This window comes from Hipposideros armiger, unplaced genomic scaffold (genome assembly GCF_001890085.2).
Source record: "Hipposideros armiger isolate ML-2016 unplaced genomic scaffold, ASM189008v1 scaffold_92, whole genome shotgun sequence".
NCBI lineage: Eukaryota > Metazoa > Chordata > Mammalia > Chiroptera > Hipposideridae > Hipposideros > Hipposideros armiger.
This window is the reverse complement of record NW_017731442.1, coordinates 2,547,092-2,569,058: the sequence shown is the minus strand read 5'-3', so window position 1 is coordinate 2,569,058 and position 21,967 is coordinate 2,547,092. Positions and strand designations below refer to the sequence as shown.

General features: G+C 38.8%; 1 protein-coding gene across 9 annotated transcripts in view; it reads right to left on the bottom strand.

Annotated features, from left to right (window-relative positions):
• Positions 1-290: 290 nt before the first annotated feature.
• Positions 291-21,967, bottom strand: part of GANC (glucosidase alpha, neutral C) — a 66,862-nt gene continuing 45,185 nt past the window's right edge. For 8 of the 9 annotated variants that reach the window (XM_019644904.1, XM_019644905.1, XM_019644903.1 and 5 more), the window contains 9 exons: positions 18,434-18,535; positions 16,478-16,721; positions 15,071-15,135; positions 13,586-13,662; positions 9,423-9,497; positions 7,140-7,253; positions 5,825-5,937; positions 2,506-2,609; positions 291-1,927 (listed from right to left, as the gene is read on the bottom strand). In XM_019644904.1, coding sequence (XP_019500449.1) covers positions 1,818-1,927; positions 2,506-2,609; positions 5,825-5,937; positions 7,140-7,253; positions 9,423-9,497; positions 13,586-13,662; positions 15,071-15,135; positions 16,478-16,721; positions 18,434-18,535 — 1,004 coding nt within the window. In that variant the 3' untranslated portion in view covers positions 291-1,817. Of the gene's footprint in view, positions 1,928-2,505; positions 2,610-5,824; positions 5,938-7,139; positions 7,254-8,200; positions 8,289-9,422; positions 9,498-13,585; positions 13,663-15,070; positions 15,136-16,477; positions 16,722-18,433; positions 18,536-21,967 lie in introns of those variants that run through there. The other variant, XR_002124328.1, reaches the window with a different exon arrangement.

Here is a 21,967-nt window from a genome sequence, read left to right as displayed (position 1 = left end):
TAAAACCCATCAATTTTGTTAGGTAAGAGCACCTAGTTTTCAGGTTAAATCTTATTGTAGATTGGCAAGGGAAATTTGAAGTTGGAAATACAATTTCAGCTAATGTAGGCTTCTTCCTTTATCCTTAATTGCAAATGTTATGGAAATAGGAGCAAAGAATCTACATATGTATATGTGAGCTTATATATGGTGCAAAGCTCAAATTTCAATAGATATAATGAAATGCACAATGTTACCTACCTCTGGAGGGAAGAGTCCTATGTCAGAAAAATAAATCAGAAACAAATAGATTCAATTTTCACTTTTTAATCAATCAAATCCATTTACAGCCAACAGTTACTGAAAGCTAAGTATAACGGTGCTCTGGCAGATACAAGATAAAATATAACATGCCTTTGAGGAACATACAATCTAGTAGGGGAACAAGACAGACAAACCTGAAACATTAAGGAACCATCCCTGAGAATGCTAAGTAGAACATGTATTTATTTCAGAGAAGGGGAAAATCACTGCTCGTGGTACAGGGGGTGTTAGGGTAGTTAGAAAGTTTTAATGGAAAAGTGAGATTTGAGTTGGGCTTGGACAGATGGTTAAGATCTGCATAGGTAGAGGGAAGGCAGTAGATACTGGGGCCCAGGGAGCAGAAGGCAGAGGGGTGGCATTTGGCAAGTTGCTAAGTGGAGGAAGGCTGATAAGGAAATGTGTGTGTTGAGGAGTGCTGAGAACATGAGGCTGCCCCAGCAGATGCTGTGGCAGCAGCAGGAAGCCACTGGGGTCTCCAGAGCAGGGAGCATTCTGAGGAATGGCTATGTTGTAATGTTCTATCCCATGCCAAGCTGTACTGGAGCCCGAGGCAAAAGGAGAACTTAGTAATACTGATCCGCCTGGATTTAAAATTTTCATATTTGGCTAACCATGGATTTCTGCATTAATTTTGATTTTTTAAAATATTGCATTAAATATGATTTATTTTGGTTACTGCGTTTTTTGGCACCCCTTTAAATTCTGTGCCCAAGGCAAGTGCCTCACTTGCCTCACCCTAGTCCTAGCCCTGTGTTCTGTTTCTGAAGTTTGGTGGAGGAGACATGGGTGTTTATTTTATTATTATTAATTATGGCTTACTCATGTTATAAATGTTCTTCAGTCAGTAGACAGTATTAAATAAAAACAAGATAAATTAGAATTTTCATATTAATTTGGAACTTTGGAACCCAAAAAGCATGATAGGGAAAAAAATTGTTTGTACATCTGAGTCAATCTCTAGGGGAGAATAACTCCCTGTTGCTGCATTGTATGGAGTACGAGCAGAAAAGGGTTATTTTTCCCATGTCTAAGGGGGTGAAAGATAACTGTGGGGGGGATACCAGAGGCTGCTGTCCACTGGAGACAGGCCTCGAGCAACTCAGCGGCTGTAGCCAGAGTGACTCTGCTGCATGGCCTAAGGCAAGCTTCCACAAATGGGCCACACAAGGTGGGCCCACATCTCATGTAAAACAAACCCATCCAGCTCAAAGAAAAGCCAATCACTGGGCTGCAGCGCTTACCAAAGGGCCATGACCCAAGAAGCAGTGGAACTCTATTAATGTCTCAGGGCTCCCTGCACCTACAAGAGATGATGTTTGACACAAAGAGTATTACTAATACATCTAAAAATGTAAAATCTGGAATCTATTGTCTATTAGTAAATTGATGATTAATGAAAGATTATTTTGAGCCAGAGAAGTCAATTAGTATGCAGCATAACTCTCGAAAAAGACCAAGGGAAAGGTTGATTGGTGCAGTTGCTCCTTGCGTTTGTCCCCAGATGCACGTCTCTGTCATTTAAAGTGTACCTCCCAGTCAGCGCCAATGTTCAGTGAGAGCTTCTCCAGGCTCAAGGAGGACGTTTTGGCACAATATGTAAAAGCCACAGACTGATTATTACCATCTAAATATCAAGACAATAAAAGGGAAAGTTTGATGAATATCTAGGAGAGAAAAATTTTTCTGTCTGAAATGTTTCTGACTGTCGTAAAACCTTACCCTACTTAGGAGAATTTTACCTAGCACTTTTGCCCGTGGACTTCCATGAATTTTTAAAATATAAAACACTCCATTATTTTAAATGCAAGATTGGTTGAAAAGAAACTGTAAGGAACAAAGTGATTTTTCCAAGAAATTCAGTAGGTAAGAACGGATAAATCTCCTCCTATGCCCTTTAAGAAACTCCATAAACATGAGTAGGGCTTCAGATATCTACAGTTTAAAAAAACATTCAGAGAAGCCACAATATTATTTCAAGCCCAAGATAATTTCCCTTAGAAAAATATTAGCAGCTTACAGTGAGCAGAAAGACCACTTGATGAATAAAAGCAGGATGGCCTTGCTCCCTCTAGATAATATATTTGACCTCTACCAGAAAGTGCAGAGTCCACTTGGCGAAGCATATTATGTCAATTTAAGACTAATCATCTCTTCTCTACAGATATTTCTATGTGTACAAAAATAAGTGGCCTGCTTCCTCACCAGATGAATGGGTGGTCACAGACGACGGCTGCTCCTTGAGGCCTAGGACAGATATCTGCTCCACCACACACTTGCTGGGATAATGACCACTCTTGTCAGCATAACTGAAATAATAAAAATGGCATTAGGAAAAGAGAAACAGGGGTTTGGACTGGTTACCAGGTCAACATTCCCAACTTTGTCAGTTCCCCTCCCTTCTTTTCCATACAGAAGTCTAAACCATATAGTTGTCATATTTACTAAGATAAAGAGATGGAAACAGATGACTCTACATGCCAAGGGCAAGCTAACCAGTGGTGAAACCAATCTCTCTCTTCTTTTTTTAACAAGCCATTTAGAGAGAAATCAACTAAGGACACTGAAGTCACAAATGTGACTTGGACACAGCAATCAAATAGTAAGAAATCAGATATTCAATGAATTGTTGAATGAATAAATGGGACTTGAATTCTTTTAAATTTTTTTTAGAGAGGGAAGGAAAGAAAGATGGAGACAATAAGGAAGAGGGGTTCGGAGTGATTGAAAAAAATAATCCAGGGGGACCCTGGACCAAGATAGTGACATAAGAGGCTCCTGAATTTCCTTCCTCCCATGCATGGATGCACCAAATGTAAAGCTACACATGAAGCAGTTCCCTCAGAGAAATCCAGAAACTAGCTGACTGATTCCTAAACATCTAGTAAGTGAAAAAATATTCACATCAAAATAGGTAGGAAAGGCTGAGACACATTCTCTCTATAAGTCCCATCCCCAGCAAAGTGCCATACAATTGGGAGGGAACCGCCAACTGCCAACTTCTCCCTGAAGATTTAAGGGTCTGTACCCCAACTTTTAAGACACCCACCTGAAGAACAGGCCTCCAAATCACCTAACTCAAATAGCCAACAGGGTTTGTGTTCGTGAGTCCCACAGGATTACAGCAAACAAAGAAGCAGTTGTTAATGGGTGTGCTGCCAGCTATTCCCCCAGGGCTCAGCACAGAGAGAGTGAGCAAAAACACCCATTTTCTCAGTTTCTCCCTGGAAGGGGTTTGACTGCAAACTTTCACAGCTACTGCCTGAGGGTCTAGCTTCTAATCAGCTTGCATCTAGGTGCTGACTGAAGTATCCCCCTTTGGGACACTGATGGGTCTTGGTACCCCCTCAACTACTGGTAGCCACTAAGAAGACAGTTGGCAGCTCGGATAATCAATCACAAAGACTTGAGAGGCAACCAGGAGCTCAGGCTGGGCTGATTGATGAAGTTCACCTCTTGTACACAAGACCAATCTGTCAAGACTGGAAGAGGTGGCTGTTTTATCTAATATGCAGAAACCAACACAGAGAGTCACGGAAAATGAAGAAACAAGGAGTATGTTTCAAACAAAAGAACATGATTAGTCTTCAGAAACTGACCTTAATGAAATGGAATTAAGTTATTTACATGATAGAGAGGTAAAAATAATCGTCATAAAAATACCAAGATCAGGGAGCAATGTATGAACCTGTAGTGAAGACTTTATGCCAAGACTGTAACAAGAGACAACAAAGGTCATTATATAATGATGAAGGGGTCAATTCATTAAGAGGATATAACATTTGTAAATATTTATGCACCCAACATTGGAGCACCTAAATATATAAAGCAAATATTAACAGATCTGAAGGGAGAAATAGACAACATTAAAATATTGGCAGGGGTCTTCAACAACCCACTTTCAACAATGAATAGATCATTGTCTATTCAATAATGAATAGACAGAAAATCAATAAGGAAACATTGGACTTAAACTACATGTTAGACCAAATGGACCTAACAGATAGATACAAAACATTCCATTCAACAGCAGCAGAATATACACTTTTATTAAGCATACATGGAACATTCCCAAGGACAGGTCATATGTTAGGCCACAAAACAAGTCTTAACAACTCTAAGAAGACTGAAATTATATTAAGTATCTTTTCTGACCATAATTGTATGATGGTAGTTATCAACTGCAAGAAGAAAACTGGAAAATGCACAAATATGTGGAGATTAAATGACATGTTCCTTAACAACCAATGGGTCAAAGAAATCAAAAGGGAAATGCAAAACAAAATCACAGTGACATATCACCTCACACCTGTTAGGATGTCTATTATCAAAAAGACAAGAGATAACAAATGCTGGTGGGAATGTGGAGAAAAGGGAACACTGGTGCACTGTTGCTAGGAATGTAAACTGGTATGACCACTATAGAAAACAGTATGGAGGCTCTTCAAAAACTTAAGAACAGAATTACCATATGATCCAGCAATCCCACTTCTGGGTATATATCTGAAGGAAATGAAATAACTATCTCAAAGAGATATCTGCACACCTATGTTCATTGCAGTATTATTCACAATAGCCAAGGTATGGAAAAAATTTAAGTGTCTGTCAATGGATGAATGGATAAAGAAGATGTGGTTTATATATACAATGAAATACTACTCAGCCTTAAAAAAATATGGATATCCTGCCATTTGTGACAACATGGATGAACCTGGAGGGCATTACGCTAAGTGAAATAAGCCAAACAAAGAAAGACAAATACTGCGTGGTATCATTATATGTGGAATTTTTTTTTTTAAAGCCAAACTCATACAGAGTACAATAGTGGTTGTCAAGGGGGTGGGGATAGGGGTTAAATAGGGAGAGGTTAGTAAAAGGGTACAAACTTTTAGTTATAAGATGAATAAGGTCTAAGGATCTAATGTATAACATGATGACTATAGTTGATAATACTGTACTGTATAAATGACATTTGCCAAGAAAGTAGAACTTAAATGTCCTCACCAAAAAAAAAAAAAAAAGGTACAAATTGGTAGTTACAAATTGTCATGGAGATGTACAGTAAAGCACAGGGAATATAGTCAATAATATTACAATAACTATGTATAGTGCCAGGTGGGTACTAGATTTGTTGGGGAAGTCACTTTGTAAATTATATAAATGTCTACCCACTATGTTGTCCACCTGAAACTAATATAAAATAATACTGCATGTCAACTGTCATTGAAAAAATAAAGGTAAATATGTGAGGTGATAGATGTACTAATTAACTCAATGGTGGGAATCCTTTCACAATGTATACATATATCATATTATCAAGTTGTACACTTGAAATATATTTTAATTTTATTTGTCAGTTATACCTTAATGAACCTAAAAAAAAAGAAAAGTGAAACACTACAAATGACCTTTATCAGTAACTTCTTTAAATAGTATCTTAAAATATCAGCTGTGCATTTGAGGATAGCAAAAGGATGGCATAATTTACCTAAGATAATGCACAGATTTTTTTAGCTGTCATTACCTGTTGGTCAAAACACCTGAAGAGAATGAAAACTTCCTGTGCAAGAATTGCTTCTGGTGAAGGTATCGGAATGAATGGCCATCGTCGAGATATAATTCACCCACAGCAGAACCCTGGAGAGTGAATCACAGATAGAGAATGTGCTTATATAACAGCTTTCTAGGAAAAGAATGTCACCCCCTAAAGGAAAATAATAGATTTTAAAATTTGTGAAAAATTATGTTGAAAAAAGCTTAATATTCAATCTGTACAAAGTAGTCATACAAATATAGACATTCAATACTCATTAGTGAAATAATATGAAAAGGAATTCACATAAGAGGAGCACAAAGAGGCCTTGTTGAAAGAAATGTGAACTATGAAGTATGGTCAGTGGCATAGGTGGCTTCTCCAAATATGTCCTAGAATGTGACAACAGGTCATAAAAGTTCATAGAATGAAACTGAAGTTAAAAAAAAATTAGTATATAATGAGATCAACTAGCTTTAGAAGACCCTCAATTTAGAGGATGGTATCTAGTTTCTACATTTTTTTAGTAAGAAGACTCCTTTTGCACGTCAGACATTGTCACAGCACTCTGTATGGCAGTTTACTGTTATTGATAATGCTTGATGAGCCATGGATCTAAAGTCTCTTGTATTTATTCTGTGGCCTCTCATGGGCTGGAGGCCCAATTTGGCCCAAGAAAACATGGCTAAGTGAAATAGATGAAAAAGAAGGATGTAAGAGAAAGAAAGCTTAATTATTTTATATTTGCGTAAGAGTAAGAATTTATGTTTGGTACTGTATTTGGGCAAATGGATAGGAGAGGAATCTGCTATAGGCCTCATTTGTCTTAAAAGGACAGATCAATTCTGGATCCTTTCAGGCTTAACCCAAGGAGATTTTAGTTGTTTGAGCCATCTGATGAGAACGGAAGTCATTGCGTGCGGGCGGTCTCCCTGAAATGGCATAGATACAGATACCCTTTTACAGAAGACTGAGTTTCAGGGCTAACCCATGTGGCAGGCTGCCTACACCCCCAGTGACTTTTCAGTCCAACGGTGATCAATGCCAAGCTGCAGGGCACCAAGGGTCACAGTGCCCCAGAGGAAATTCCTATCATTTTTAATTCTCAGAATTCCCTTAAGAACAAAGTCAGACAAGCTGGACAATTATTCAGAAATGATTCAAAACTTTGATAAAAATCAGAAGCACCTATCCTGTTAGATGGGGCTCACCACTTCTACACAGTGTCACACACTCAAAAGGCTACCGCTGCAAAGAGACAGAGTAGTAACAAACGAGATGTGTAAAGGTAACATTTTCCACATACCTTAGTGCTTAGAGCCACTCGGAGCCCATATGGGAAATCAGTCATCCAGCCTGTGGATTTTCCTATCCTTGTCTTTATTGGTACTATACTTCCACCTCGTTGAAACACTGGTATCTATAACAGAGCAACACTCTCAGAGCAGGAGTATTCATATAAGGCAATTTCAAAGTAGAATTTTAAAATACTGCATTGTATAAGACTTCATGCTTTACAAGTATAGACTCAAAGGCAAAATAAATTTATGAACACAGAGATGGCAAACATGGGGGCTCTGGCATTAAAAGGAAAAGAGCTCAAACACTAAAAAATGGTCCATGTTTTAATTATTAGACAAACTTCTCACCCTTCATCAACTGATTACATATTCTGCTTATCCTATCAATAGCCATTCCTATTTTGTATGTGTTTTTAAATTTTCCTATCAATAAAATAAACATTTATTTCTAGGGCCCGGCTAAGGAGTGAATTTTTCCCTCTGTGTAAGCAGGCTGGATGTATATGTGTATGGGTATATAGAAAAGATGGTAGTTTCTTGGTTTGGGGGAGATAACTTTTGTCCTTAACTCACGGCACCTATACCCTTCTTGCTCCCTGCTTCCCTGGATCACCAGGATGAATGACTCAATTCTGAGGGGAAATTTGTGGAACTTCTGTTATAGAAGCTACCAAGGGTACTTCAGTGATTCCAACCACAGTGTTGTAGGCATGACCCAGATCTGTGGGTCTTCTGGGATGGCACTGCCCAGCAGGGAGAGCAGTAGGTTTCCTGCCTTCCAGCACAATCCTCTATAGGGAAGCTCCCTGGATCACATGAAGGCTTATACTTCACTCTGAGTAAAGTTCAAACAGGAAGAGTATAAGAGTATAAATGAAGTAGGGAGTGAGAGTGGAGTAGTTAAGATATCCACTCTCGGCTTGATTTACAGTTGGCAGCAAGAAGTAAAGCATATCTATCTGCCCACTCTCATCAGCCATTCTCTCTCTCTCTCTCTTTTTTTTTCCCCTCAAAGAATGAGGTAGTAAGTTAGTATGGAATGGGATGAAGTGGGAGTCCAGCTGACCTGGGGTCTTGTTTCAATTCTGCCACAGTCTGGCCAGAACTCTGGACAAGTACAATCATTTAACTTCTCTGAACCTCAGTTTCTTCACCTGTAAGCATGTGGGATTAGAGTAGATGAATGTTAAGATCTCTTCTATATCTGAAAGTTGACATCTGAAATAATTTTCTTAATGGAGTTCATATTGCTGCTGACAATTAAAAAAATAACATCAATATCTATTTATTCATCTTCACAGTACTGAGAACTTATAGTAGTGGTTGTAATTCAGCTGCAGGAGCCAACTTCCCTTCAGAAATTAAGCCTGTATGAGCCACTTTGATTCTATTATCATAACTGGTAGCATTCTCTTAGGCCTAGAGGTCCAGGGTTACAGTGAAAAACTCATGTTTTGACTTGGTCCTATAGAAGGACATTCTGTATGGCATGTGTGGAGATCACCATGTTGGCTCTCTGTCATCAGTGTTATTATTTTTCTTAGACACACAATGTAAATATTTGGGGAGGAGTTGTTTGTCCTTGATGTTTCATACTGTGAAATCAGAGTATATGTTATTTTTATACTTTTTTTTCACAGTTAAACAGCTTTATTAATATAATTTACATGCTATACAATTCACCCATTTAAAATATACAGTTAAATGGTTTTTTAGTATATTCTGAGTCATGCAACCATATCACAACCAATTTTAAAACATTTTCTTCACCCCTAGAAGAGTCCCTGTGCCCATTAGCAGTCACTCCCCATGGCTCCCCACACCTTCTCTGTTCCCCAGCCCTGGGCAACCACTAATGTGTGTGTCTCTAAATGTGTGTGTTATTATGCAGAACACTAATGTCCTTGGTTCTTTCTATGTAGGCATATATTATGGACTGAATGCTTGTTTCTCCCCAAATTCACATGTTGAAGCCCCAATCTCTAATGTGACTAAATCTGGAGATAGGCCATTTATAGAATTAAGGCTAAATGAGGTCATAAGAGTGGGGCCCTAATCCAACAGCTCACTCTCTCCCTCTGCCATGTGAAGACACAGCAAGAAAGTGCCTGTCTACATGCCAGGAAGACAGTCCTCACCAGGAACTGAATTGGTTGACACCTTAATCTGGGACTTCCAGCCTCCAGAATTGTGAGGAAATAAGCCACCCAGTCTTTGGTATTCTGCTATGGCAGTCTGAGCAGACTAATATAGCACAATAGAGGAAAATAACAGTGAAAATAACTTACAGAGTCCAAGGCTACTGGGATCTTCACAGTACATGCTCCTTCCCAATGAGCAAATGTCTTAGAGTCATACCAGACCTGAAAAGGAACAGACCCTATGAAAAAGAATATAGGAGCAACTCTGCTCACAATTTCATTATTCAGTGAAACACCCATTTGTACTGATTTCAAATAACCAGAAAGCTAAAATAAGTATAATTTTTAAAAAATCTTGAGTAGAAGTTAGGGAGAACATATGCTTTTAAGATCCCAAAGGACTAACCTACTACTGTTGATAGATTAATTTGACTAAATGGCCACTAATTTGTCCATCCATCCATCTATCCATCCATCCATCCAAACGTTATTAAACAACCTACCAGGTGCCCAGCACTGCTAGGTATACAAGAGTGAACAGAAAGACACAGTTCCAGACCTCATGGATTTTATAGTCCAGTTGGCTTATAAAAACAATGCATCTATTAGTAAAAAAGATGAAACTTTTAGAAAACAACAACAAAGAAGAACAGCACATTGCAAGCAAATAAATTACAAATGAGGCAGGAGAAAAGAAAAGTGTCAGAGAAGGAAACAGATCTTGGAGAAAAACAAATGAAAACTTGGATTACTACTATAGGGTCATTTATTTTTTACAGAATACAATACAATTTAGGGATGAAGTCCAAACTCTTATCTGGGATTCTTGTCAAGGGGGTTTAGTTGCTGAAGTACAAGGAAGGTCCTACAAAATAATTTGATGGGATAAATCTTTAAGATACCATCAAAAGCAGCATGAAAACAAAAACCTCTTTCTCTCTGCTAGCCCAGTATAATTTCTGGCAGCTGGAGTCTATTTTGCAAGTTCACCTCCTGGGATTACTACATTCTTTATATAGCTGGGCTGTTGCATCTGTCACTGTCCTGCTGTGAATGTGAGAGGGCTGTTTCTTGACTATGGTGAACTTTTTTTTAACTAAAATTTATTGGGGTAACAATGGTTAGTAAAATTACATAGGTTTCAAGTATACACATATGTAATACATCATCTATATATCACATTGTGAGCTACAGTGAACTCTTTTTTTTTAAGAATTTTTTTTTTAATTGGGGAATTGGGGGAAGGGGAACAGACAAGTTGCTGTCCTTTTGTTCTTCAGTCTAGTTGTGGAGGACGTTGCTTCACTGGCCCAAGTTGGCACCATCATTGCACTCTTCCCAAGCGAGGCAGATCAGTCGCCGGCTTCTGGACGGCCGCTCACTGCAGCTGCTGGCCGCTCAAGCTGGCTGCTGGCTACCCACGGTAGCCCATGGCAACCCACTGCAGCAGGGGCTGCAGCCTAGACATTGCCGGCGACTCACGGCAGCCCAGCTCCAGGTTGAGCTGTTGTTCAGCATCTTAGCTGTGGAGGGCAGTGTCACTGGCCCTCATGTGGGATCCGAACCGGGCCCTCTGGCATCCCAAGCCAGTTCTTAACCATCGCGCCACTCGGCCAGCCCATACAGTGAACTCTTAATTCAACAGGATCAGCCCCACCTCATCATGATGTATTATCCTTGGCTGGATTTAATATGTTAATGTTTCATCAAGGATTTCTGTGTCTGTCTTTATGAGTGATATTGTCTTAGCTTTCTTTTCTTGTAGCATCTTTCTTAGGTGAATTCCAGTAGCTCTAGATAAAGAGCTGGTGGGAGTGAAAGACAAACAACAATAACAACAACAAAACCAAACTTATTCAAAAAAGATTTGGGGATTAACCTGTCTACCATTTTTAGAACTAGTTAAAATGAGGGGTATAGAGTATGTGCTCTGGTGCAATATACAAAGATCTCCAGCCTAGAAAGGGTATAACTGGTACAAAGCACCATGTAGATCAGACCTAGAGCTCAGTCACCAAGCTGTTCACCCAGCAAGTACTTACTGAAGGCCTACTATGTACCAGGTACCCATCTAGACGCTGGGGATACAGCAGTGAACCTAACAGATAAAAATCACTGCCTTCAAGAAGTTAGCATTCTAATGGGAGAGACAGATAATAAAACATATAAACAAATACATAGAATGTTAGAAGGCTGCACAATCTGTGGAGAAAAATAAAGGATGAAGGAGGCTGGACGGGGGCAGTGGGAGTGATTTGTAATCCTAAACAGGTAGTCAGAGAAGGCTTCACTGAGAAGGAGACATTTGAGAGACTTGAAGGAGAGGGAATGGGGAGAATGACAGTGAGGGCCTTTAGACAGCCCCCTTGCACAGTGTAACGTGGTACTAGCTAACCAGTGAATTAAAGGTCTAGCAAGAAACAACTTGGCTCTTCTACCCAGGCTTTAGGAAGAGGTAAGCAAGAGAAACAATTATAGAATGCTCTGGGAAAATGGTGCTGGAGGAATATATTATATAGTCACAACAATGTGCTTGCAATGATGATAGGTCATTAATAAAAATGTGTGGCTAAGTCAGAAAGGGAGTTAGCGCCTCTTAATGGGAGCTTATACTTTGTTAGAATAAACTTGAGAAACTCTCAGCAAAAATGCTTGACAGGACAACTTATTTAGCTGTTGCTGTGTTTCACCTTTTCCTCAGGTTTCTGCTTGGCAGGGGAACCTCTGTAAAGAGCCCTCACCTTCAGAACTGCAAATTACTGGAGAAACCAAGGGGAAAGAAGATAATTCATGAACATTCTGGAGAAAAGCCTGGTTATTGTCATGACAAGTGCAGTGGGCTGATTGGTGGCCCCTCAAAAAGATATATTCACTTCCTAATTCCTGGAAGGAGTGAATATTACTCTCAAATTCATAATAAATTTGACTAAATTAAGGATCCTGAGATAGGAAGATTATCTGGGATTATCCAAGTGGGTCTTGAATGTCATCACAGGTGTCCTTGTAAGAGCCAGGAGGAAGAGACACAGACACACAGGAGAAGGTGCTGTGAAGATGGAGGCACACACTGAGGTAATGCGGCTACAAGCCAGGAACACGGAGGATTGTGGGCAGCCGCCAGAAGCTAGAAGAGAGCCATGGAACAGATTCTCCCTCAGAGCTTCCAGAGGGAACCAACCCTGCTGACACTTTGATTTTGGACCTCAAACCTTCAGTACTGTGAAAGAATGAATTTTTGTCATTTTAAGCCACTAAGTTTGTAGTAATTTGTTACAGCAGCCTCAAGAAACCAATACAACAATCAAATATGTAAAGCTGGATGGAGGGAGAACACTGGAACTGCACGTGGTTTCCTGGTATTGCCGTAACAGGGCTTGATTGTACTGAGCAGTGAGCATGGCCTGGCTCAGCCACCTCACCTCGTGCCTTGACAGCCCAAGAGTATCTTGCCATGGTGGTTCCACATCAGTTCAGTATCCTTCATGGCTCTTCCCCCCGTCTGCTGAAGCCTGTGGTGATGCTCCAGTGCTCAAGGACTCTCTCCAGGGTCTGTCTCCTTCCTGCTCTCCATTCCATACCCTCTTTCCCTGGTTTGGTTACCCCAAGTGTCTGCCCTGTCTCTTCTCCTGGCTCCTTTGGACATATCCTTGGTCTGCATCTGGAGGCTGTTGCTCTTATCACCCATGGCTGTCTGCTCTGCAGCCCATGGGTTATTCCCTTCTGTCCCTCATGCCTTGCGTGGGTTCAGTGCCCTGGGCTTCAGCAGGTCCATGTGATATTTTCGATAGTGACAATCATCAACGACAATAACCAATAAAAGAGCAGAGGAAGGCTGGAGGGGCACAGAAGGAAGTCACTGTTGATACTTTTTATCCACTCCCGTGAGTGTCTGGAGACCAGCTTTTGGTATCAAAAACTCAGGATGCAGATAGAGCAAGAAACAAAGAGCAATGTCTCTTTATACTTATGTTTCCCCCTAGAGTATGATACCCCATAGTAGACTAAAGATTTCTTACTACTCAAAACCTCAATGTGTTTACAAGGAGTCACTTACACAAGTCAAAGTGTGAAGATAAAGAATTACTCTGATCCTCCTTGTTCACCTATTCATCTCTCTCCCTGCTTTTCCATTAAGTTTCTTGACCTCTGAGGACAGTGGTCATGACTTACAAGAATCTTCAGTTGCTATAGTCATTTGGGCTGTCTTCACACCTGCATGATGAAGAAATCTATTTCCTAACGGGCTAATTCATTGGAATGAGGGATGAGATACGAGACATGGAAGATACGTGACTGTCATTTACTCTTACCTCATTTCGTCCCGGCAGAAACACATCAATCACAGTAGCTTTTGGCTCTGTGACCGGATGAACCAATAAAGCACATCCTGAAAATGGAGAAGAAATAAAATTGAATATCATTATAAGAGGTCTGAAAACATCCTTTCCTTTTAATTGAGTGCTTTTGTGGTTTTAAAGACCAATCATTGTGACATTCTTAAAGGTAGAAACCTTGGTGAGTTGAATTAGTGATTCATCAGAGATAGATGCATTGCTAGAAGGAGGACAGATGCTCAAAGAGGTAACTGTATTATTGCCTATCATTAATTAATTTACGGAATATTGGGATTATAGGAAGGGACCCTTTCTTACACAGTCTAGCAGTGTCATTTTGTACACAGCTGCTAGTGTGTCAATAGCCTGAAAGTGCCGTTGCACTTCTCCAGGTGCTTCATTGTTTGCTATAAATGACGTTGGTGATGGTAAGATGTTATCCACAAGTATGGTTGGTGTGGATACTCAGATCCTCTTCCTTGTGCAATTATCATTGGGAAGGCTAAAATTCTCTTAAAGGCAATCTGAATTATTAATTTTGTTTTGACCTTTGTATCACACATATGTAAAATTCACCCATTTATGAATTCACTCCTGAATTCAACAAATATTTATAGAGCGCCTACAGAGTACGAGGCACTGTGCTAAGTTAAACTCTGGAGATACGGTGGCAAATAAGACAGACATGTCTCAGCCCTCACAGAGTTTACATTCAGTGAAGACCAATATTAACTAAGTAATTACAAATTAATTAGCGTTATGACAAATACCCAAAAGGTGAAAGTACAAAATGAAATGAAAATTATGGAGTAGGAGGGGCTGACTTTGATTAAAGTAGGTGGAATTAGATATTAGAAGTAATTTTGGTCAGAAAAATTTTCTCTAAGAAAGTAGCTATTTAAACTGAGACCTAAGAATGAGTGAAGACCTAAAGAAGTAGGTATTTTACATTACGGGGTTTCCAGTCTCTGGAGTTCCACCTTTGGGGAAACTTTCTGTTGAGTCTGGCTTCTTGAGCCCTATTCCCAAGATAATAAACTTCCATGTTCTGGATTTGGTGGTTAATCCTTGTTAAAGAAGAATCCCCGCTCCACACCCTGATCCAATTTTGCATATGAAATAAGCCCTTTAGGGTCTTACTGCAACCATCTCATCTACTTTTTTCTACATCCCTTCCCTGCAGTGGTATCATAAGCTTAGGAGTGGACCCAGAAGAATCTCAATTGCATCCATAAAAGGAATGGATTTATTTAAAGTTAACAATATTATGAGAGGTGCTACATGACAACAGAATAGAGCTATGATCCCACTTATGCACTATAAATCTTGGTGATAAAATTTCTTTTATAGTTTTGGCTTTCTTGAATTAGGGGTTTTTTTTTTAGTGCTCTTACACTAGAAAATACAATAATAAGAACATAATTACAGTATTCATCATAACTATAATCAAGAAATGCTCACCCAGCATGTATTCATCTTCCACACCAAAAGTCTCTAATTCATCAGGAAACTCTACCCACAGAGGCCTGGGGAAAGGAAAAAAAAAAATTCTTACATCAACATCATTAGCTGTTTCATTACAATTCAATCACTTATATTTTCAGTTTCATAACTATTCAAAGGAAATCAGAATCATATATTTCAAGATTTTATGAGCAACTGCTATGATTACTTGTATGTTTCTTATGTGAAAGAGCTATTAATTAGCTTAAATGTTCCAATGAAAGATTGAGAATGGTGGTATCTGCAATTTTTCCTTCTGACTGTTGAGCACTAAATACTACTCCAACAGGCAGAATTAGAGCTTTGTGCAAGTCCAAATGCCTAAAACATTTGGTATAAAACAAATTAAATGTTTGTAAAACCATATTTTATAATGATATAAAATCTGTGCTTTTTTTTTCTAGGGTTAGTGTGCCATTTTTTTTTCATGTTGTCACTGCCTTTCATACATCCTGAATCATTACCTATTTAAATTAAAAGAACTGGCTTAACTTGTTTTCAAGCTGGCAACATTTTTGGAGGGTAGCGAAACTGGTGTGTGGGTTTTGTTTTATTGTTATTGTTGTACGTAACTAGAAGGCATTTGGGCTTATAAAAATAAAACTTTTAATATCTATGTATCTGAATATTAACTTAATGGTTCAATAATTTTTTCAATTTAATGAGGAAAAGATATATTTCAGTAAGAGAAACTTATTTTTAGTTTATTCACTAGCCTTTGTAATAATATATTCCCTTTCCTATTGAATGGTAACAAAGTAGTGGTGTCCAAAGCTGGCTGATGTCTAGAATCACTAGGGAAACGCCTAACAAATAGAGATCCCCAGGACCTACTGGAGGAGGTTCCTAGGAGGTCCGGAGGTGTGGCTTTGGAATCTATAGTTTCAAAGAGCTCCCAGGTGATTCTGGTCTGAGCCAGATTTAGGAACTGCTGATCCAGAAGCTTTGGGGTACTAGGTGTGTCTCTGTGTGTATCTTTCTCTAACATAGAAAGTTGATTTTTCATATCACGCCTTCAAAATAGAATCAGAATATAATTTATACACCAGGAAAAATATTCACCTCAAACTTGGAATGGTTTAGCCCTAAGGGTAAAATAGAGCCTAAGACTGGCAGAATAAATTGTTCATGAGAGGATTCTTGTGGGTTAAATGCTGAATGAATTCAAAGTCATTTCCTTTTTCTCAATTTCTGTCTCATATCAATATTAACACTTGAATCACAAAGTAGGAGGGGACTAATTATCTTCCGCAACCTCAACTGCCAGCACCTTGCTTACAATCAGCCCATAAGCTGATTGACTTCTTTCCCCAGTGGTTGGGTAGACTCGTTGTTGGGGGCCTCTGATTGGTGAAGCCCATTTACCTCATGATGGGTTCGGAAGCCACGTGTGCGCGGTAGAACAGAGAATACCAATAGGGCAGAAGGGCGTAGCGCTCTCTGATGGCTTCTCTGATGAGCCGGGTGTGTTCCTCCCCGAAGAGCCAAGGTTCCCGTCGCTTTGTCTTTATGGTGGCATGGCCACGAAAGAAGGGCTGGTAGGCTCCGGCCTGGTACCAACGTACTAGCAGCTCTGCCTCTGGATTCCCGATGAAGCCGCCTACATCAGCTGATTAGTCAGTCAAAGAAAGTCTTTATCAGGCAACCAGGCTTCTAACAAATGATGCACACAGGTAAAATAAGACCTTGAAGGCTGACGGGAAAGGTGTTGTATGTGCACTCAAAGTGCTGGGATAAAACTGTGGCCTCAAATTAGGGAGCACATAGTAAAAAAACAGCCTATTTGGGGATGTGACAATATGCTGTTTGAATATTCTTATCAAAAGGTCCAGAGGCTTTCCTGAAAGATCGACATTCAGGTATGTTCCAGAAATTGTAAAATGTCTGCCTGATTCAATAAGTCTGTGTTTAGGGGTGGGGTGGGGGGTGGAGGTTTGGTAACTGATTTCTCTTGAAAGCAACAGCTAAAGGAAGATAAGAATTATGGAAATAACTAAAGAGAAGCAGATAATCAGAATTAGAGGTGTAAGTGGAATTTGCTGTTTAGCCCTGTGTAAGCAGGATACATATTCCTTGTATTATATGTGGACCAATGCCATAAAAACATACCATTCAAAAACTGATTTTAAGTAGTTTCTATTCCTACAGAAAACAAGGAGCAGCTGGAACTGTAGCCATGCGTAGCACCTTCCATATTGCGATCTCTCATCTGCAGAGAATTACTGGGATTTGGGGAAGACAGCCTATTAGAGAATCTTATTTACCGGTAACTAAATTGATCTTTCCCAAGAGCATATCTTTTTTTTTTTTTTAACAGTAAAAATACGTCACAGAATTTTAAACCTCCTGAGTAAAAAGGGTTTCTGTAAGGCTGATTTCTGATTTGCTAAATCCTCTAATTCTCTCCATTTTTCTCCTTTTTCTTTTTAGAATAATGAGTTTTATTTATTTATTTATTTATTTATTTTTTAATTGGGGAATTGGGGGAGGGGAACAGTGTTGGGGAATTGGGGAAGGGAACCAGCCAAGTTGTTGTTCTTCTATCTTAGTTGTGGAGGGTGCCAGTCACCATCTGGCTTCCCGTTGGCAGCTCGTAGCCTCTAAGCGCAAGGTGCTATGTTCAGTCTTGGTTGCGTGTGGGCGTACCCACCATCCCATGTGGGAGTCAAACCTGGCAGCCTTGCTGTTAAGAGCGTGCGCTCTATCCACTGAGCCATCCGGGTGGCAGCTCAGCTCAAGGTGCTGAGTTTGGTCTTAGTTGCAGGTGAGCATAGCCCACCATTGAACAAGCAGTTCTGTTGTTAGGAGCACGTGCTCTCACCAGCTGAGTCATCCTGCCACCTGTTGGCAGCTCAGCTCAGGCACAGCAACACTGGCGCATGTGGGAATTGAACCGGTGGCCATGTTGCTCAGAGCTCGCACTCTTAAGTCAACTCTTAACCAACTGAACCACTCAGCTGGCCCAAGTTTTATTTATTTCCAACCCTTTTACATTCATTTTCCAATTATAGTTGAATATTTTTCTCACTTCCAAGAAGAAAAGTTATGTTTCAGGAAGAGAAACTCAGTTATCAAGAGTGCTAAGGAGGAAGCAATGAGAGAATGAAGAAAAGCAGCACTCTGGCTCCCTTTCTGACTTTGTTTTGTGTCCTCAATTCAGATAAGACACAAATAGCTTAGAAGCTACCCTTTCACCCTCCTCATTTTCTCACATTTATCCCTGCTCAAAATAGCCAATGAAAAGGGATTTGTGACCAGCTTTAACAAAAGTACCTTTACTTTTTATTTTCTATCACTTCAAGCCTCAGGATCTCATCTTACCTCCACAAAAAGAGATCCCAGTAACGTTGAGAGTGAGTAACATAGGGATAGAAATTTTCAGGTAACTCCATTTTGCTCTGTTGTCTCCTGTCCACACAGCACCTTTAGTCACCAGTAAAAGGTATTAAAAAAAAATCACAAATCAGCCTATGCACTGAATTTCATATTTAGATTCCTTATGTGTAATAGACAAATTAATATAAAAAATTTTTTAAAAATAATTTTTGTTTTCAGTATATTGGGGTGACAATTGTTAGTAAAGTTACATAGGTTTCAGGTATACAATTCTGTAATACATCATCTATATATCACATTGTGTGTTCACCACCCAGAGTCAGTCCTCCTCCCATCACCATATATTTGATCTTTTTTATCGTCATCTACCACCCCCCTTCCCCCCACCCTCTGGTAACCACTAAACTATTGTCTGTGTCTATGAGTTTTTGTTTCTTCATTTGTTTGTCTTGTTCCTTTGTTTTCAGTTTTATATACCACATATCAGTGAAATCATATGGTTCTCGACTTTTTCTGTTTGACTTATTTCACTTATTAGCATTATAATCTCAAGACCCATCCATGTTGTCGCAAATGACACTATTTCATCTTTTCTTATGGCAGAATAGTATTCCATTGTGTATATATACCACATCTTCTTTATACAATCATCTATCGAAGGACACTTTGGTTGTTTCCATGTCTTGGCCACCGTAAATAAAGCTGCAATGAACACTGGAGCACATATATCTTTACAGATAAATGTTTTCAGATTTTTTGGGTAGATACCCAAGAGAGGGATTACTGGGTCATATATAATTCTATTTTTAATTTTTTGAGGAATCGCCACTGCCTTCCATAGTGGCTGCACCAATCTGCATTCCCACCAACAGTGTGTGAGGGTTCCTTTTTCTCCACAGCCTCTCCAACACTTGCTATTAATTGTCTTGTTGATGATAGTCATTCTTACTGGTGTGAGGTGATTTCTCATTGTGGTTTTGATTTGCATTTCTCTGATTATTAGTGATGTTGAGCATCTTTTCATATGTCTATTGGCCATTTGTATGTCCTCTTTGGAGAAATGTCTATTAAGATCCTCTGTCCATTTTTAAATTGGATTGTTTGTTTTTGTTGTTGAGTTGTATGAGTTCCTTATATATTTTGGATCTCATCCCTTTATCAGAGGCATTGTTTGCAAAACTCTCCCATTTGGTTAGTTGCCTCTTTATTTTGTCAATGGTTTCTTTTGCTGTGTAGTTTTTAGTTTGATTTAGTCCCATTCATTTATTTTAGCTTTTACTTCCCTTGCCTTTGAAGTCAAATTCATAAAATCTTCTTTGAACCCAAGGTCCATATATTTAGAACCTATGTTTTCTTCTATGTGGTTTATTGTTTCAGGTCTTATGTGTAGGTCTTTGATCCATTTTGAGTTAATTTTGGTACATGCTGACAGATAGCAGTCTAGTTTCATTCTTTTGCATGTGGCTTTCCAATTCTCCCAGCACCATTTATTGAAGGGGCTGTCTTTTTTCCATTGTATGTTTTTGGCTTCTTTGTTGAAAATTATCTGTCCATATTTATATGGGTTTATTTCTGGGTTCTTGACTCTATTCCATTGGTCTGTGATCGGTTTTTCTGCCAATACCATATTGTTTTGATTATTGTTGCCCTGTAGTACAAGATGAAGTCAGGGAGTGTGATACCTCCAGCATTGTTCTTTTTTCTTAGGATTGCCTTGCCTATTCGGGGTCTTTTGTGGTTCCATACATCTGATGATTTTTTGTTCTATTTCTTTAAAAATGCAACTGGGATTTTGATGGGGATTGCATTAAATCCGTATGTTGCTTTGGGTAATATGGCCATTTTAACTATATTGATTTTTCCAATCCATTAACATGGAATGTGTCCATTTCTTTGTATCTTCTTAAATTTCTTTTAAAAAATGTCTTATAGTTTTCAGTGTATAGGTCTTTCACGTCCTTGGTTAAGTTTATTTCTAGGTATTTTATCCTTTTTGTTGCAATTGCAAAAGGAATTGTACTTTTTATTTCTTTTTCTGAGATTTCATTGTTAGTATATAGGAATGCAATGGACTTTTGTACATTGATTTTGTAGCTGGCACCTTTACTGTATTCATTTATTGTTTTTAATAGCTTTCTGGTAGAGTCTTTAGGATTTTCTACATATAGCATCATGTCATCTGCAAAAAGTGACAATTTAACTTCTTCGTTCCCAGTTTGGAGGCCATTTATTTCTTTCTCTTGCCTGATTGCTCTGGCTAGGACTTCCAATACTATGTTGAAAAGCAGAGGTGATAGGGGACAGCCCTATTGTGTACCTGAACATAAAGCAAAAAGTTTCAGTTTTTCACCATTAATTATGATATTAGCTGAGGGTTTGTCTTATATGGCCTTTACTATGTTAAGGTATTTTCCTTCTATTGGGTTGTCGGAAAAGTCATGATGTATTTTTCCTATGCTTTTTGTTGCAAAAATGCATTATGACTTTTCCAACAACCCAATATATCCATTTTATTAAGTGTTTTAATCATAAATGGATGCTGTATCTTGTCAAACGCTTTTTCTGCATCTATTGATATAATCATATGATTTTTGTCCTTTATTTTGTTTATGTGGAGTATCACATTGATCGATTTGCATATGTTGAACCATCCTTGTGCCCCTGGGATGAACCCCACTTGGTCATGATATATAATCTTTTTAATACATTGTTGCATTCGATTTGCTAGAATTTCGTTTAGGATTTTTGCATCTGTATTCATCAGAGATATTGGTCTGTAATTTTCTTTTTTGTGTTATCCTTACCAGGTTTTGATATCAGGGTAATGTTGGACTCATAAAATGAGTTAGGGGGTATTGTCTCTTCTTCAATTTTTTGGGAAGAGTTTGAGTAGATCCTCTTTGAATGTTTGGTAGAATTCACTAGTGAAGCCATCTGGTCCTGGACTTTGGCTTTTGGGAAGGTTTCAGATGACTGATTCATTTCCTTACTGTTGATTTCTCTATTTAGATTTTCCAGTTCTTCATGATTCAGCCTAGGAAGGCTATATGTTTCTAAGAACATGTCCATTTCTTCTAGGTTATTGTATTTGGTGGCATATAATCCTTCATAGTATTCTTGGATGATCCTTTGTATTTCTGTGGCATCTGTGGTAACTTCCCTTCTTTCATTTCTGATTTTGTTTATTGGTGTCTTTTCTCTTTTTATCTTAGTGAGTCTAGCCAAGGGTCTGTCAATTTTATTAATCTTTTCTAAGAACCAGCTCTTTGTTGCATTAATTTTTTCTATTGTTTTTTTGTTCTCTATTTCATTTAGTTCTGCTCTGATTTTTATTATTTCCTTCCGTCTGCTGAATTTGGGTTTCAATTGTTCTTCTTTTTCTAGTTCTTTAAGGTGTAACATGAGATTATTTATCTGGGATTTTTCTTGTTTCTTGAGATAGGCCTATAATGATATAAATTTCCCTCTTAAAACTGCTTTCGCTGCATCCCAAAAATTTTGGAAGGATGTATCTTCATT